The sequence below is a fragment of the Nannospalax galili genome, unplaced genomic scaffold, assembly GCF_000622305.1.
Source record: "Nannospalax galili isolate Female #2095 unplaced genomic scaffold, S.galili_v1.0 scaffold1007, whole genome shotgun sequence".
Taxonomy (NCBI): domain Eukaryota; kingdom Metazoa; phylum Chordata; class Mammalia; order Rodentia; family Spalacidae; genus Nannospalax; species Nannospalax galili.
Genome location: NW_008355473.1, coordinates 312,209 through 330,869, shown reverse-complemented (window position 1 = coordinate 330,869; position 18,661 = coordinate 312,209). Strand labels below are relative to the sequence as shown.

Sequence of the window (18,661 nt, the reverse complement as noted above, 5' to 3'; positions counted from 1 at the left end):
TTTGTTTTATTTTTGTGTTTTGTTTTGTGAGACAGAGTCTCATATAGCCCAGGCTGGCCTCAAACTCACTTTGTAGCCAGTGATGGCCCTGAAATCCTGATCCTCCTACCTCTACCTCCCAGGTGCTGGGATTACAAGCATTTACCACCATGCCCAGCTTTCTTCTGGCTTTAAAATAAAGTATAAATAATTGGATTCGAGATACAGAATAAATTCAAATGTATCCTTCAGTGTTGTGCTATGCTAAATACAGAGGAAGAAAGGGAGAGATTGGGAAGAGAAGATGAAGAGGAGGAATGAGAGGTGGTAAAAGCCATAGCCAGACAGAAGTGGCAGAAGTGGAAAGGCAGAGGTGGTACCTCGGGTTCTTCCTGTGGTCAGGGCCACAGACCTGCCACTCTGGGGACATCCTCATTGGCTATGTGCCTTCCATTCCTACGTGGGAGGCTCTAGAGTCCTGGAATGGATGTGCCTCCTGTCATGGAGACACTGGGATTGCACCTTGGCATTGAAGAGTACCCCCTGTTTTCATAATCTGATGCCCATGCTTTCAGAAGGAGCTTGAGCAAGACTCTGCAGGCTTTAACCTACTGTCTGAGGGCACATGTGCACTGACTTGATCTGATGCAGCCACAGTGACCAGTGCTTCATTGCTGGGACCATTTTGCCTCCAAGGGACACTCAGCATTTGTGATCGTTATCACTAGGAGATACTGTTCCTAGCAGCCAGTGAGTAGAGGCCAGGGACAGTGCATAACATCTTACAATGCACAGAACAGCCTCCACAACACAGAGCTAAGTGGCCCAAAACATCAGTAGTACTGAGATTAAAAAACTATGATCGCCGGGCAAGGTGATACATACTGGCTCTCGGGATAGAGGCAGGAGAGTGTCAAGTTTGAGGACAGCCTGGGCTGTATAATGACACCCTGACTCAAAATGAAAAAGCTGTGATCTACATTATACTAGAGTAGCACAACAGACTGGGCCCAACAAAACAGCATTCACTAAGCCTTATAGGTATTTCCATCAGCTGTGATGGCAGCTGACAAACGAGGGCCCAGATTAAGGCCAAAAGCATCTTCCTGTGTCTCACAACTGGACTGGATTGTCCACAAGGCAGATGCCTAAGGTCAGTAGTGGCTCTAGGTAGGTAGTAGTCACCCAGGCCACCAAGTCCTCAGGGACACCTTGGTAAGAAGAGATCCAAACTCCCTGACAGATTCAAATCATATCCCTAAGACAAGCTCCCCGAAACCAGAGGGAGTACCTCAGTTGGCTCCCTCCAGGGCCTCCTGCCCCTACTGCTCCCCAGTCTAGGACTGTCTCCCCTGTCAGAAGGACCCTCAGGGACCCCAGAGAGCTCACTGGCCCCAGCCTGCCTTCTGGACAACCATCAAATGCTCCTCTCCTCCTTAGTTTTATCCATTTCATTAATAATGAAATTAATCCATTTCAACAATAGAACAGGGTATAAAATGAATAGCAATCTGCCTGAAAACCTGTCCAGTCCCCTCCCCCTCAGCCATTTCCACTTATTTATACAACTTTGCATGTCATTTCCCAACCCATACCATGAAATATGGGAGTTCAGGGCTGGAGCGATGGCTCAGCGGTTAAGGGCACTGATTGTTCTTGCAGAGGACCTGGGTTCAATTCCCAGCATTTACGTGGTGGCTGACAACCATCCAAAACTCCAGTTCCAGAGGATCTGACACCTTCTTCTGACCTCCATGGGCATTGTCCCACATGGGTGCACTTACACACATGCAGGCAATACACTCATATGCAAAAAATAATAAAGTATTTAAAAAAAAAAAAGAAATATGGGAGTTCAGCTCACCTTCCTTCCACCTCTCCCCACCTCCAGGTTTCTCCTAGTTACAGGATTATTTTTGGTTCTTCATAAGAAATTTGAGTCAGTATTTGTCAACTTCCTATCAAGTAAGCTGAGGTAATTCACCTGTACCCTGTTCTCTCTCTAGAACTCACTCTCTGGTTCTCCTCTGCCACTTTTCAAATATTGCCAAATAGTACTGATATTCTGGTTAAGTTCTCTCTGCTTCCTCACTGGGAGAAGGCCAACAGCAAGATGGACAGGAAATACACAGAGTGTCAGGAGCAGAAAGACCCTAAGTGTGGTCTTGTTTTGTCTGAGAAGGAGTCTCACTATGTATCCCAGATTGACCTGGAACTTGTGTAGCCCAGCCTGACCACAATCCTCTCCATCCTTCTGCCTCAGCCTCTTGAATGCTGTGGTTGTAGGTGTATACCACTACACCCTGCTTTCTTAAATGATTTTGTGGTCCAGGATTTTTGTTCTTTTAGGAGTTAACCTGGGCCTGATAGGCTATCACATTGTAAAAGGGCTGGGCGGGGAGGGCATTGACATGTCCTGAAGTCCCAGTTATCATACCCACCCCAGCCCTGCCCCTTGTGGACCCAGGGCTCAGAAGGAAAGGAATACAGTCTGTTGCTAGACTTTTGCCCTGGCTTTCACTGCCTTGGTGGGCACGGCGCCTCTGCAAGTGTGCTAGCTCTAGCCCTTGAGTAAATGCTCTGAGACAGGTCTGGCAGCCCAGAGACCGCGTGTGGACCACCAAGGGCTGGAAAGAGGCTTCCATGGTTGCCAGAGGGGAGGCTTTGGTGAGACTTAATCAGCATAAAGCGAGAGCAGGGGCCAGCTTGTATGTTCAGAGAAAGTTGTCTAGCTGAGATAGTTGTGGCAAGACCAGGTGTTCCCTGGGCCTGTTGTCCAACAGGATCATAGAGATTAGCACAGCCTGAAAGTAAAGCCTTCCCAGATACACTCTGGCCTCTTAAGAAAGCTTTGGTTCCCCTACCCCCATCCCCACCCAAGCTCTGCTATCTCAGCTCCTCTTAACCAATCCCCACAGTGCATTCCACTGAGAATACTTCAGAAACCCTGATTCCAAAAACCTGGGTCCCAGGGAGGCCCTGTCACCGCCTGGATGTGTGGCCCCTGAGCCCCACTTCTAAAAGCATCGAAGGGAAGAGGCACACAGACCCCTTGGTAAACAAGAAGAATGTAGAGAATGGTAGACAGATGCTCAGAGACTCTTGAAGCACTTTGGCACACCTGGAATGAAGACTCTGAAGTGTCTTAGCCAAGCCACGCACACAGACCTTGAACCTTAAGGTTTTTTAACCTTTAAAACAGTACATTTAACACAGGAAAATTAAAGATGGAACGTGAATACATGTAAAGCATAGGGCCTACATGTTGGTCATTATTTTTAAGTGAAGAAATGACAAAACCGTGCTGCAAACATAGTTTTAATTTGTAAGTCTTGTCCTAGTGTGCCTGGAGCTACATGCCCAGCCCCTCTGGATCTGAATTAGAGGCTCTGAGAGACTGCAAATCTAAGACCATAAGGTCCTTTCTCGAATGTCCCCATAGTCACTAACTGGCCCCACAGTCACTTGTAAGGACCCTGGTTTATATTAGACTCTAATGGTGGTGAACCTATAGCAGTACCTAGGTACCTAGTCCATGTTCCCATGTGTGTTGCCGTCCCCAGCTACCTGGACAGCCTGGATCGGATTGGAGCCGCCGACTACCAGCCTACCGAGCAGGACATCCTCCGAACCAGGGTCAAAACCACTGGCATTGTAGAAACCCACTTCACATTCAAGAACCTCCACTTCAGGTGAGGCCCAGGGAGACAGTTAGGTCCCAATGAAAGTGGCAGCAGGATGGGGGACATCCATTTGCCACCTCATCTCATCTGGGTAGCCAGGTAGCATCTTACCTCTTCTTCCTGGACAGACAGGGCTTCTGTTTCCATAAGGCCAGGCTGCCCACTCTGCAACTGTGTGCTAACAAGCCCCTTGGATACAGGGGCCCACAGTGTTCTCTTTTCAAGGGGGATTAATGTACAGGGCTGTCCTGGTTCTTCCAGGACCTGTACCACACCTACAGTCTCTTTTCCTTTCCTCTGGGCCCTGGAGCTAGAGTCAGAGTGAGAGGCCAGACATCAGCCTGCTGGGGAAAGGCAGTTTGGGAACAAAGGAGGGAGTCCTAGCTTGCCTACAGGCAGGTCTGGGACAGAGCCTAGCTGTATCATGCTGGATTCTTGCTGGGAGCTTGGGTGTGTCCTTTGTCCCCTGATGCCTCATTTTCCCACCCATAAAATAAGTAACAGTGGCTGCCTACCTCACTTTCATGCTGCTTTGAATTTTTCACAGAGCACATTCTCATGACATCATAGGACATCTCAGAGGCATTTCTTGGGGACCTAGTAAAAATTTCAGGTACAAGAACAAGTCTTGAGTTACTTTACTTTAGCACAGTCCAGTTTTAGGACAGGCGCCAGGGATGGTGATGGCCTCAGGGATGGCAGTGGTCCATCTGTCACCACCCAGAATAAAGGCACTGTGCCTCCACTACTAGACCACCAGGCACCCTCCAACACACACATGCCTGGGCCTCACCCTCACAGCTTCCCTGGCTTCCTGCAGGCTGTTCGACGTTGGAGGCCAGCGATCTGAACGCAAGAAGTGGATCCACTGCTTTGAGGATGTCACGGCTATCATCTTCTGTGTCGCGCTCAGCGGCTATGACCAGGTGCTCCACGAGGATGAAACCACGGTGAGTGACCGTAGGCCCACAAAGGGGCTAAGGTGAAGGCTGGTCACAGAATAGGCCAGCCCTAGGAGTCTTTGCTCACTCACCCATCCATGCAACCAAGACAAATGTCTTATGAGGCCAGTGCAACAGAGGGAGATGGAAGGCCTCCCAAGGCAGAGCTTGTGTGCAAACTCTGCGCAAATAACTTACCAGAATCAGGGTCTTCCACAGTAAGCACCTTGTTAGTGAACAATGGAGTCATAGGGGCTGTTGGACCAGAAAAAAAAAAAAATTAGCAGATCCCAGAAAGTCAGCATGCAACTGAGACAAAAACAGTCGCGTTCATTTCCATAGCCCTTCCCAGGGTACTGGTCAGGCTGCTGGAGCGGTGTGGGACCAGCCGCCAGTAGGGCACAAGGAAAGGCCTGCTGGTGAGTGGTAGGCATGGCTCTCGGCTCCATGTCAAACTCAACTTCAGCCTCTGAGACCTGCCCTGGCTTCAGAGGAGCCGACATCTACAGAGGGTGCGATCTTCCCCCAGCTCTCATCCTGGCTCTGCTGGGCATTGGTTTGAAGCCAAATTCAGGCAGCACCCATTCTGCCTGGGTTTCTATCATCTAAAAAACGGGGACAGTAGAATCACCTGTCTTGTCTAAGGCTGCTGACCATGGACGGGAATAATCTACATGCTGTACTTAGAACCTTATCTGGCTTACTAGTCCCAAGCTGGTGGTCATATTGTTGCTGGCGATTGTCTTGAGCCAGGTGTGTCCACTGAGTGTTTCCCATTGGGGCTGAAGCCCACGCGTCTTTGGGCCTGTCCATGGAGCCTGCAAAGGAATGCAGGCCTCAAGCATGGCCCACGGGGTAATGGGAGAGAAGCCCACTGCTGAAAGTGGGGCTCATGGCTGTGGACTCACACTGTGGCATCTGTCCTCCTATCTGGAATACTATCAGACCCTTCACCCTGAGCCTTTGGGGTCAGCATCAAGGGTCAGAGGAGGGGCCTGTGGTCATGCTGGCCTTGAACAAGGCCTATCTTCCTTATGGGTCTGATTTGCTTCTCAGTCTCATCCCACTCGTCGTACAAGTCTGCTGTGGAGGAAGTGGAATAAGCTTTGGGGTGTATGCTATGAGGGTACAGTGCTGGGAGAGGAGGACCCGCCGTCCTGAAGGGCTCGCACGGTGGTGAGGCTTTGGGCAATTGGAGGCCGAGCTGCTGGTGGGATGAGTAGTCCAGACCCTCACCATGTGTTGCCTGGGTTTTAACTGCTGTCACTCTGTGGCTGTGGCAGGCAGTGGTGTTAAAGAAACAATGGTCTAGTCCTGACTCCCAGTGTGGGTAGGGGAAGATACACTCTGGGTTGCACTTGGACCCTAGAGTCAGTGATCTTCCAAATCCTAGGAAATCCCCTTGGTAGTGTATCTATCAGAGTGACTGCCCCAGCATACCCTTCACTACTGTGGGCTGTCCCTATGCTACTCAAGCTACTGTGCTCTGGTCCTTTGGCCTATCTGGGAGTGGTTGCTACATCCATGGGATTGAAAGAATGAAGGAACTGGAGGCTCAATGATGGGAGACCCTTCTAACCAGATCATGGCCTTTCCTTTGAACCTGCCCTGCCAGAGCCAAGGGCTAGGACCATCAGCCATGAGACCAGGACTCTTAGTAACTTCTAGAACACAGTGTAGATGCAGAGAGATGGCTGAGTAGACCTGGTATTACAAGCACTAAGTTCCATGGCCCTCAGGTCACCAGAGAGGCCGGCCCTGGGGATCATGATGCCCACCCTTCCACCACCACACACACACATGAACTCCTCACCAGCTTTGCTGCTGAGCTGCACTCAAGTGCTGAAGCATTTTCCCTCCAGCGTCCTCCTTACACTCTCCCACCCCAGCTCCTTCTCCATTTCCCTCACCTTTCTCCACAAGGGCTGGAGTCCAGAACCTTGGGGAAGCAAAAGCATATGGGCCAAGGTCAGGAATGGTTTCTTCCTGGGGTAATTCCCTCCCCAGGGCTGGTCACCACAGCCCAAAGAACCAGATCTCCAGGGACTAGGAATTGCCTTCCAACCTGTCGGTATCCCACAGCGTGGCTCATGGTTAAGGTAGCAGCAAAGCAATACTGTTGCTGTGGAACTAGCAGTCATGTGTCAGGGCACATGTGTGCAGAGTTGAACAGCTCGGGAATCATATGGATCCAGCCCGGGGTCTGATGCCACTCCTACCAGTGTGTGCTGTGGGTGGTGATGATGGTAAAGCAACTTTGTGGGCTAAGAGCTTTAAGAGTGTCTGTACAGGAGTCAACTCAGTAAGGGGCAGTTGCTAATCCTCTGTCTAGATGTTGTGGCTAGGGTCAAGGTGGTAGGGCATGAATGCTTGTCCCTAGAGAGGCAGGATGTAGGCACCAATGACCCGGTCCTTGGTCCTCAGCCCTACCCTCTAGCCAACTCTGTACTTCCCTCCCTGGCCTGAGGGGAAGGTTGGGGCTTCTGAGACAAAGCTGTCTGGAGGCAGTTCCCGGAGCTAGGCCAGGAAGGCCCGGCAGCTAGTTGCTGCCGCACACCGGACGAGCCACCCTGCCCGCTGCACCCTGGGACCCCGCGGGCTCATCCTGTCCTCGTACCTGCTCTCAGCGCCACCCAGCCAGGCCACAGGCTGCCACAACTTCTCCATCACTTCCGTCACCAGCGCCTGCAGGGCCTTTTCTTACCAAAGCAAGGCCAAAACCAAGGGCAGATTCTGAGAGACCCTCCAAGCCCAGCAGGTATGAAGCACTTCCCTCCGATCAAACATTAGCTAAGAGTTGAAAGCAGCAGGTTCTCAGGGCCCCGCTGGGTGACTTTGCTGTGAATGCCCACCCCAGGACTCACTCCACACTGGCTGCTGAGCCGAGGCTGTGCTCCCCACCCAGCCTTCCATCCCAGCCATAGAGTCCCCATCATAAGGTGGCCTTGGCGTCTGTGGCATGTGCAGCACCTTACACAGCTGCCTTGGCTCTGAGACAGGTCAAATCGATCGTTTCAGAGTTTCTCTTCTTCTTTCTCTTGTTTGCTGCTGGGTTTTTAGCTTCCTCTCAGTTTTAATCTGTTTTGCTGGGTTTCTTCTTGGGGTTCTCCTGATCCCTCTTCTGAGAAACTAGCCCCAATTCCCAATTCTTCGAGAGCCTCCCTCTGCCCAGCCATGGCCCAGCCAACCAACAAAGTCACCCAACCAACCAAGGCCACAGCAACATCACCCCTGAGATGCTGTCCCCCTGGTGTCTGCTTCCAACTCGGGATTAATTCGAGGATGTTAGTCCTCGGTTAATGTTATCAACTGAATGCGTGCACCCTCCCAACCTCGCTGGTGAAAATGAATGAGACCCTGGTAGAGAAATCTGCATGACCCGCGGTTCCGTGTAGAACTGTTTGATGGTGGTTGCGGCCCCACCCTCTACGTGCATGGTGCATGTCCTCTCCAGGGACTGCGGCCTCTGCAGTCAGTGACCTCACTGCCCCACCCAGGCCAGCTCCCTCTGGAAGGAGGCAGCATTCCCCACCCACCCCAGCTCCACCCCACCCTGCCTGTGTGTGGAATGAAGCAGGGACATGTCCTGTTTGTCCTTGTGGGCCCTCTGTCTCTGTCCCTGGTGGTGCAATCAGAGCATTGGTGGCCCATCCCTCTGCTTGTCCCGCTATGTCATGGCTGCGGTGGGTCAGGGTGCAGGGCACTGCCAGTCCTCACCTGTCTCTCCACTCTGTTGCAGAACCGCATGCATGAATCCCTGAAGCTTTTTGACAGCATCTGCAACAACAAGTGGTTCACAGACACGTCCATCATCCTGTTTCTCAACAAGAAGGACATATTTGAAGAGAAGATCAAGAAGTCTCCACTGACCATCTGCTTTCCTGAGTACACAGGTAAAGACCTTCTCCAACCCACACAGTGCCTTGAAACCACAGGGCAGCCAAGGGAGCAGGTCCATTTGCCTTCACTGTACTTGGATGTACCTGGCTACCCAGTAAAATCCACCTCCAAAAGCCTACACTAAAACCAGCTATGACAAGGCACCCTGAGCCACTTGGGGCTAGAGCCCTGGCTTGCCACATCTCCATCTCACCATGTGATCTTAACCTTAGGGAGCCCAAGTTGCTCATTTGTAAATGAAGGAAGCATGCGTAGTGGGAACCCCAAGATGACAAAAGGTCAGCGAGCCCAGACTTGGAGTCAGGTAGCCCAGCAGGGTCCAGCCCCAGCTTAGCCACTGGAGAGGGGACTGGGTAGGTCACATGACCTGTCCAGCTTGGTTTCTTCATCTGTGCGATGGGGACTGTCACTGTGGTTATCTTCCCTCCCTTGCAGATTTACTACAAGGGTGAAAGGCAGAGCATCACTCATTAGAAGTTCGTGCTAACTCCAAGTTTGCTCTCACTGCTGTGATCATGCTGATGATAAACAGCCATCCTAACAGCACTTCCCACAGGAGTGGCCACAAGATTGACATAGAGCATTGTCTGGCAGAGCCCAGCAAACAGCAGGACTTGCCTATCCTGTAGAAAGTGCAGGGACAAGAGGCCAGCTCTCAGTGCTGCCAGGTCTGAGCTGGACTGACCAGGATCGCCGAGGACCTGCAGGACTGGCAGCCCAATCAGGTGGGCTCTAGCAGGCCCAGGATAAATCAGCTCTCTCAGATTGCCAAGTCCTGCCCAGAGGCAAGACAAGCGTAGTCGCAGCCTGGCCAGCCCCTGGGCATAGAGGACACGGCAAAGCAGACAGATCCTGGCAGAGGTGGCTCTTGGGATATGGTCTGTAGTCAGGCAAGCAGCACAGCTCTCTGTGTCCTGCCCTTCTTACCCTGGTTCTCAAAATCAGGCTGGTGGTCCTGTAGGCAAAGACCCTGAGCAGCCAGCTAAGGAGGGCAGGGCTCATGTTCTCTAACCCACCAGCCACATGCTTCTCCAGCCATAAGCTAGGGGCCTGTGGGATTGGAGAGATGGCTCAGAGATAAAGAGCACTTGCTCCTCTTCCAGAACACCCAGTTTCATTTCTCAGCACCCACAGGGTGGCTCACAATTATCTGTAATTGCAGTTCCAGAGGTTCCAACACCCTCTTCTGGCCTCTGCAGGCAGTGCACACATGTGGTATGTAGACAGAACACTCATACACATAAAATAAGAATAAATAAATCAGAAAATTTTTTAAAGATAAGATCCTGTGAGATGCTCTGGTAGGCTGGTTACCAAGACCGGTTTAGAACTGGACCAAGGCAGGAAGGGACCCCTAGCTAGGGGAAGCTGCTGAAGTTTCCTACTGTCTCAGAACACTCCTCTCACCCCCAGCCCTTTAGCCAACACTTATGGCCTGGTAGACAAGGCCAGGCCTTAGCCAACACTTATGGCCTGGTAAACAAGGCCAGGCCTATGGCCTACACCCATAAGCCTGAAATGACTGGGCCTCCTTCCTCAGATATGGCACCCCAACTTGGCACTATGGCTCAGATTCTAGTTTCTCCTCCTGCCCCTCCCTTACCAAGTGGTCCTAGGCTGGTCTGTGCCAAGCCTGGATTCATGGAAGCTATGGGGTTTCAACACAAAACCAAGATCCTGCTCTTTTGCTCTTCCCCAAGCCAGTACCTTCTCCCAGACATCCTCCCCTGGGCTCACTCAGGAACCAGACCAGTGTGGAAGACAGCAAATGAATGTTTCAATTCTGTCTTCCTGAGAGGGGTCAGGAGAAGGAAAACGAAACCACAGCGGCTCACAGATGCAGACAAACCACGTGGTCCTCTTCCCTTACCAGCAGTGCCAGGTAGGCAGGTCCTGGCCTACTCTGCAGAGTTACAGGCACATAGATAGGGTATACCTGTGTAAAAGAAGTGTTTCAGACCCCTATGTGCAGCTCGTGGTAAGACAAAGATTTTGCATTTGGGATCAGTAGGTGTGTAAGAAAACAGCAGTTCCCTAGGGCAGCTTTCACTCGTGCAGGTGCTCACTGGGATACCTCATGTTTTATTGTCCTTTAAGAAAATCTCTGCCCTAGATTTCAACCACTGGTTGGATCTCAGGAGCCAGTGTTGCTGAGAGTTGAGCCTTCAGGCTTCCCTCCCTTATGCTTGTTGCTTTATGGTGATACTAAGATGCTCTTGGCACCTGCGCCCCGCCCCCAATAGCCAGGCCCTGGGGGCCCCATGCTGAGTAGCCCAGGGGGCTTCTTTCACTTACCCATGCTGTTTTATCTTGCAGGTCCCAGTGCCTTCACAGAAGCAGTGGCTTATATCCAAGGGCAGTATGAGAGCAAGAACAAGTCAGCCCACAAGGAGATCTACACCCACGTCACCTGTGCCACAGACACCAACAACATCCAGTTTGTCTTTGATGCAGTGACGGACGTCATCATCGCCAAAAACCTCCGGGGTTGTGGACTCTACTGAGCCCTGGCCTCCTGCCCAGCCGCTCACACCCTGCCCAGCCCATAGCCCACTCCTCCCCTGGACCTAGAGCTCTGCCACCATTCAGATGCTTTGTGCACTGGAGGAAAACCCAGAGCCTGGGTCTGGGGGCGAGGAGGAGGCATCCTTCAAGCATCCCCACCCCACCCCACTCCAACTGCAGGACACGTGGTAACGGGGTCGGGCAGAGGTACTGAGTGCCACACACCATAAGGCCAGAGACCCCTGCGTACCACCTGGGTGCCGCTCACTGGTTTGCTATGTCTCTAAGTGTTTTACTCAGAGACTGAGTGGCAGGAGTAGACAAATCTACCATGTGGTCCAGAATGGGTATGACCTATACTCCATGCCTCATACTCAAAAGTCCCAGTATCTCCTGTCATCTGGGGTGATACAGGTGGCTGGTAGGATGGCCTATGGGAGGATGCTGGCTGATTAGGGGGTAGTAGACAGCCATCCCTCAGCTTTTGTTTGGGGTCTCTTTGGTGGAGGGCAGTTCCGTCGCCAAAAGCCAGGGTGGAACTAGGCCACTTTGTGGGGTGTAAAGGCTGGGGCTTCTGGGAGAGCCGCCCTCCTCCCTCATCTTGAATCTTGGTCCTTCTTTGGTCATCTTCCCCTCACTCCTTGGACTCCCCAGGAAACTCAGCTCTGACCTCCCTAGGCCTGAAATGGTCCTGAGACTGGCTGGCTGCAAAGGTAGATGAGAGAATGAGCTCTGCATCTGCAGAAGTTAGATGGGTAGGGAAGCTGTGGGAAATGGGTGGCTCTCTGCATGGGCTGGGGCCTCCCACTCCTTGCCACAGGTGCTGACAGAGCCGTCTGCTGTGTCCACTCACATGGGCTCATCTGCCCCAGGTATAGTATACATGCTCTTCTCCAAGTCACAGTAACTCCAGCCAGCCAGAGCAGGCAGAGACACTGGGCTAGTTCTTTAGGCAGAAGCACAGGAGAGCTACGAGCCAGTCCGTACTCTGCTTTACTCCATCTTTGTCAAGAAGTCAGGAAGCCTGTGGTGACCCCTGGCCTCCTCAGGAAGTTAGGTGGTAGGTCAGTACCCTGGAGTGTGACTCAGGAGGGGCTCTGGCCAGCTCAGACTCACCCTACTCCCAGGGAGAGAGACTTAGGACCCCTAGGAGGGGCCTTTGCTTCAGAGCTCCCTGAGCAAAAGGGGGTAGGATAGTTTTGGTGACTGTGACCTTGGCTGAGTTTGGACAGTCAGCACACCTCCCTCAATCCTAGGCATCTCCAGTACACAGGTCTGTATGGTCATGTGGCAAGCTGTGCCTAGGGCCTACTGCCTACTGAGGGCAGTAGGAAGAAGTCAGCCCCCCAGAGGGGTCTCTGTTCCCCTCCAACCCTGGCCTCTACTTTGAACACTGCTCAGTCCCATGCCAGGCAGGACCTCTGTCCTGCCAAGAAACAAAAGAACCCCTTGCAACAGCTCTGGGCTTGTTAGTTGCAATAAGCACAGAGTTCTGAATGGCACAGGGAGACATAGGGACCTTCCCCAGTGCCAAATGCTTGCAGGGATGGTACCTCTGGGTAGCCCACCCCAGTCAGGCTGCCTTGCTGCTGCCCCCTCAACCCAGGTCCACTTCCATTTTATACACCTCCATCATTTTAGGACCTTGTGTTAGGAGGTAGCAGAGAGAGGCTCTTGAAGCCTACAGTCTCAGTGTCCTGCTGTAAACAGCTAAGGCCAGCTAAGTCATTGGCCCAATATTGAAGATACAGCAGTTATTTCCCAGCATCACCAGCTGGATGTGGCCACTACTGTGGCTCTGCTGCTCAAGACTGCAACCCAAGCTTCAAAAATGCCTGAAATCAAGGGTCTTTGGCCAAGCCCCATCTCTGAGGCCATTGCCAGAGAGGTAGAAGTCACCATCCCTATCACCCTGGAATTCTCACACCCTGAGACCCCCCCGCCTCAAGTCACTGCAGCACAGTAGCCAGAGCCCTGGCTAGAGTTGGGGCCTAGACCCAACCCTCCCCACTCCTGTCCCCCAGGCTGCTTTCTCTTACCTACTCTGTACTGTCTAGTGTCTTGCACTGCTTTCAACTCTCCCACCCCAGCCTGCCAAGGGAGGGAGGTCTTACACTGTCTTCTGTAAACCCCCAAGAACATTGTCCAATGGGAAGAGTGTCCCCTGTGTACCCTGTCTCCTATCCATGTCATCACCAGCAGCTCCACCATAGGGAGACAACTGAGGGTGACAGACACAAGTCTTGGCTCCGTCGTGGCTATGGGTATGGGAGGAGACGTGTTCTGAGTGACCAGACCAGTCTTATCTACAGTGGCCCTGTGTCCCCAGAGAGGTCATACTGCATTCTCTGAATGGCTCTAACTCAGCAGGCCAGGGGGAGCTGATTTCCAGGAAGCCTGCCTTCACCATATTTATGGAACCATGCCTATCACCTAGATGCCCATGGACAGTCCTGTGCCCTGTGCCAATGGCCATCCCAAGAAGCTGCCCTTTGAACATAGGTAGAGACCCCCAAGGCTCTGGTCTGCTATTGGACTCTGGCTTGGGAATTCATGTGGAATTTCCCAGCCTGTGCCACTGACCTGTAGTTCCTGCCTTCTCTTTCCCATGACCAACCCTAGATCCTTTCTGACCCCGTTGGCTCAGGCAGAAAATCCCCAGTCTTTCAACCCAGGCCCATATCCTGCTGGTGGGAACTGGAGGCACTGACCTGAATGGACTGCACTGGATATCACTGAGTATCCTCGGAAACAGACAGTCCTCTTCCTAGCTCCATAACCCAACTATCTACAGGGCTCCCCTCCAGGGAAGATTGGCTATGATTCGTTCAGGCCTTTGCTTGCTCCCATGGCGTCTACGTACTGGATGCCACAGCCAGTGCCCTGGGGCAAGCTAAACCTTACCCTTAGCCCTCCATCTGACCCGCCTTCTTGACAAGGAAATTCAGCCCACCCGGGAAGGAATCTCATGAGGCCTCCATTTCTTCCCTCTTGACCAAATAGTAGCCTACCGGCCCTTTCTGAGGGTCCTGGGGCACGGAGCCTTTTCTGGCTGCCTCTACTCTCCTCTGAGCCTTTTGGGATTCTCCAGGCACAGCCCCGCAACTCTCAAGAACTCAGACCTGAGACTTCAGCTCCATGGTCACCAGAGATGAATTCTGGGGTACCAGAGGCAAGCATCTACCAGGCTGTTGTCCCTGTCAGGCTACATACAGAATGAAGATCCCAGCATCCCAAACAGGACCAGGGTATGAACATCTCATTCTCCTCATCCTCTACCCTCAGCAAGGTAAGCCCTGTACCCACCAGAGTGGGGCAGGGGCGCACAGACAGATCCCCCCCCCCATGCCAAATGATGGCCCTGTCAAGGGAGCAGGTAGGGGAAAACCAAAAAGAATGGGCCCCATCCAAAGTTTTGGGCCCTCTGGTCAGGGCAGGGTACCTGTTGAAGGGCCGTTTTCTTCTCCCTAGGCCCTAGCACAAAAGTCCACCAGCAGAAATGGCCCTTCCCAACAGCTCTCAGGCCCTGCTCCCCACCCCCTTCCCCTTAGCAACCTGCACCAGCCACAGCATGGGCAGCAGCCCTCTACTTCCTGGTCTCCCCACAGCTTCTGTCTTTCCTATCACCTGTTGTGTATGTTGTAGTCCCGGGCCAGGATCCAGGCACCCCATACTCCCCTTAGCAGAACCTTCTTAGGTACAGTGCTCCCACCTCCTGAACTATCGCCACCATCTACCCTAATTAACTGTAATTTTGTAAGAAGAGTGACTTGCCTCTTTAATAAATATCTAGTTATTGTAATAATTTATTGGCTGCCATAATGTATTTATTAGTCATCCACTATTAATAAAACGTGCCAGCTCTTTCTAGCATGAGTGTGATGTGTTGTGTCAGTCAGTGCTGAAGAGCCTCTGCCAGGTGTACTCATGTGGCATGTGTTCTTACCCTGCCTAGTCTCAGGACTAGCAGCCTGGCAGAGTGGGCATAGCCCTGCCAGGGGCAGAATTCAGGCCCCTGGCCACTCTGCCCACCCCAGGCTTACCGGGAGGCAGAGGAAGATTTGTCCTGAGCTGAGCTGCCTCCCAGGCCCAGGGTCTTAGCATCCTGGTGTCCCAAGATTCCTAGGACCCACAGTGAACATGCTTGTGCTGCACAGCTGGGCACTGGCCATTCTGAGATGGCTTTCCTGCTGTTCTCTGCTCTGCTGCAGCCTGGGTAGGTGGAGGACTTGGGGAAGTTGAGCTTAGGGAGGACTCCAGTGGCTCCGTGCGAAGGCAATAGCAGGCTGTTGGCCATCTGTGACCCTTGACCTCTCCTCAAATGTTGACATCTGATTTACATGTACCTGACCTCTATTTCCTCCTTTGAATATAAGCTGTGCTCTGGGCCTGTTGGTACCCGGCTCCTGTGGGATGGCAGTCAGGCTGGGCATGGAAGGAGGGAGGTCTCGGTACCGGCGTTCCCTGACCAGCAGCTCCCGCCTCACTGCCTCTCAGGGTTTCTAGGGTCAGCCCTTCTTTCCGGGCTCAATATGCCCTGTCCCCACAGAGCAAGTCTGTATACATTTTCTGCCCCCTAGACCCTCTGCCCCTCTCTGTTGCTCCCAGGACCTCAGATCATGTTCATGTGTGTATTTTGTCACTGCCCCACTAGATTGTGAGCTCTCAGAGGACAGGCTCCTGTCCTGGTCACCCTATATCCCTGCAGCAGCTCATCCAAGGGCCTTGCACAGCACCTCTTCGGGTGTCAATATTCACTGAAGAGACAGGGAGTGCATGCTCTACGGCTCTGCGGCCCTGCAGGATGGGGGACAGGATGTGTGGGATGAGCCTCAGCAGATGGGGGACAGAGGAACTATCTGGAGTGAGCTACTCTGGCGTCTCCAAAGCTAAGAATGGGGACCTTCAACCCTGCCTACATGGTAGGTGGCTCCCATTCTTAACTTGGACAACTCTGCTGACCTCTCTATGGTTTCTTTCCGGTCCTGGGAGTTCCAGATGCCCACTCTCTGTCTGCGAACATCAGTAGACCGAGTAGCATTTGGGACACGGAGTTGAAAACTTGCTTCTCTGGCTGTGGTTCTACATTGACAGCTGTAGGACATGATGCCTCTGTGGGGTGGGATACCTTGAAGTCTCAGAGCTACACCACTAGGCTCACATCGGTTGCCTGAGTGTCACAGTGCTGGGCCCTGAACATAGGTCCACTTAGCTCTTGGGAGAACTCTGCTTGCCTGAACAGACTCCACCAAGACCACACAGGCAAGTGAGTCCTGTGCTCCCCTTGAAAGAGACCATGCAAAAAACAGGAAAACTCCGAAGGGAATGAGAATGAAGGTCACTGGGTTTGTTTAGCAGACTCAAAGGTCAGCCATTCACGACGATCCAAGGGGCCACCAAATCCTTCCTGTTGCCCAGAGGACCTTGGGAGCAGCGAAGAACTCAAGCTGTATACCCCACCCTGCCATCAGCCCTAAGAACAGGGCTCACAGGCCCAGGGAAACTAATGCAGCCTGGGAGAGTGAATGTGTAGAGCCAAATACACCAATTTCTTCCTTGAAAGACCCAGATTGCCACACTGACTGGAAAATCACTTGGCCTAAGTTCTGGGTGGGGCTTAAGGCTTAGGCCCCAGTAGAAGCCTCTGCTGGCTTTTTTGTCTTTGTTTCCTTGCAGTGCTGGGGATGGGACCCAGGACCTCAGGCATGCTAGTCAAGTGCTCCACTAACACCCCAGGGCTAGACTTTGCTCTTTAGGGTCCCAGCTTTGTCACCTCATTGTCCCCTAAGGATTGATGAGACTAAATGACACCAGGCAGGTGGAATGTTGGGCACAGTGCTGGCACAGGGTGGGTCTCAGTGACCAGTAGTGGTCACCCCATCGTCTTCCTTTGCCTTTTGCTCAGACAGGAAAGCGACATGACTGCTAAGCCAGCAGTTCCCTCAACTCCTACTGCTTGGTCAGCCCTGGGCAATGAGTTAATCTCAGCGAGTGTCCCCCAACATCCATACGCACTCACTGTGCTCTCTGTCTGTTACTTGTCTCGGCTTTATCTTCCAGGGAGCTCTAGCGTGAATGTCTCAGAGCTTGGGTTCAGACCCCAGGAGTCAGGTTTGTGCTGACCAGATTCCCAGGACTATGACAGGCTGTTTGGGACAAGAAGAGACACTATCTCTTCCCACACCGCCCTGTGCAGAAAGAGGTTCACGCACAGAGAAACATGCTTCTCTGTGCAGTAAGGAAACAGGCCAGTGTTCTTGGCTTGCTGAAGCAGAACTGACCCTTGCCTGGGGCCATCCTCCTAAGATTCAGACTATTCAGTGTGACTCAGGCTCCTTTCAGTGTGCCCATTATATTTGGCCATTTGCTAAACAAACTTCTGTGTACAAGATAGCACTTCACATCTGCTCTGTTTAGGACCTTGCAGGGCTGGCTGTAGCTGGTTTAGGACTAGTAGAAAGAGGAATATCCCCTTCCTGCCCCTACACTCCTAGAAATGGTCTGCACATACTCTTTGAATGGTGGCTCCCAAGGATGCCTACAGGACCTGGTGTGGCCCCTGTCACCACACAGGAGAGGCTTAATTGGGCTGAGGAAGGCAAAATCAAGTCACAAAGAGAATTCCCAGCTCCTTGCTTCCAGTCCAGCACCATGTGTGCATACGTGCACTCAGTTCTAGAGAAACCACCACATGGCTAGGGGCCCTGCATAATGAAGGTCCTGAGTCCCCTGACCTCAGTATCACTGAGAGAGCCACAGCTGGTTCCCAGGCAATTCTCCCATTGGCCTGAGATGGTGGGTGCTTGATACACTGGAATCCTGCACTGTGGTGCATTCCTAGCCTGTAAGCTTTATCTCTCGACCTCTTGAAGGAGCCTAGGGCCAAGGGCCTCCTGGGTGCTGAACAGCCCAGTCTCTCCTCACACCTAATTCTCTTCTCTTCCCTGTCTCTGTGTCTCCCTCTGTCTGCCTTGCTCTCTCCCATCCCCAACGGGGCTGCAGAACCGCATGCACGAGTCTCTCATGCTCTTCGACTCCATCTGTAACAACAAGTTTTTCATCGATACCTCCATCATTCTCTTCCTCAACAAGAAAGACCTCTTTGGTGAGAAGATTAAGAAGTCACCCTTGACCATCTGCTTTCCCGAATACCCAGGTGAGTGTTATTATGGCCCTGGGTGGGGACCTGGATCTCCCCCTCTGAAGGGCACCAGTGGAGTCCCACAGCCTGTAGGCTCTGAAAACAGGTTGCTGGACCAGCACTGCCCAGACCAGCTAGAGAGCAGGGGCCAGGAGAGGCATCTGCCGGGGATACAGAAAGAGGCACAGAGACATGACCAGGTGTGGACGTGACCCTGCAATTAGTAAGCAGTAGCCTTTCCTGAGCCATCAGTATCATGGCAGATAACTCAAGAGTGTGGCATGGTGGGAATAGGACCACAGGTGTACATTTCCTCACAGTGGCCCAGGAGAGCTACCATTTCATGAAATGGAAAAGGTGGACTGGTGGCCTATGATTGTGGCCCAGGCACCTGAGCTCACCAGGTTTGTGCTTTGGGCATGCTGTATACATTGCAGGTGGCCTTGACCCAGACCTTCCAGAACCCTGTGCCTTCCTGGTCTCCCATCCCATGGAGGTGACTGTTTTCCCCT

At 52.5% G+C, this 18,661-nt stretch overlaps 1 protein-coding gene across 3 annotated transcripts in view; it reads left to right on the top strand.

The window, feature by feature from the left end:
• Positions 1 to 18,661, top strand: part of Gnao1 (G protein subunit alpha o1) — a 172,170-nt gene that overhangs the window by 147,717 nt on the left and 5,792 nt on the right. For 2 of the 3 annotated variants that reach the window (XM_008852751.1, XM_008852752.3), the window contains exons 5-7: positions 3,543 to 3,671; positions 4,483 to 4,612; positions 18,011 to 18,164. In XM_008852751.1, coding sequence (XP_008850973.1) covers positions 3,543 to 3,671; positions 4,483 to 4,612; positions 18,011 to 18,164 — 413 coding nt within the window. Of the gene's footprint in view, positions 1 to 3,542; positions 3,672 to 4,482; positions 4,613 to 8,342; positions 8,497 to 10,819; positions 15,722 to 18,010; positions 18,165 to 18,661 lie in introns of those variants that run through there. The other variant, XM_008852753.3, reaches the window with a different exon arrangement.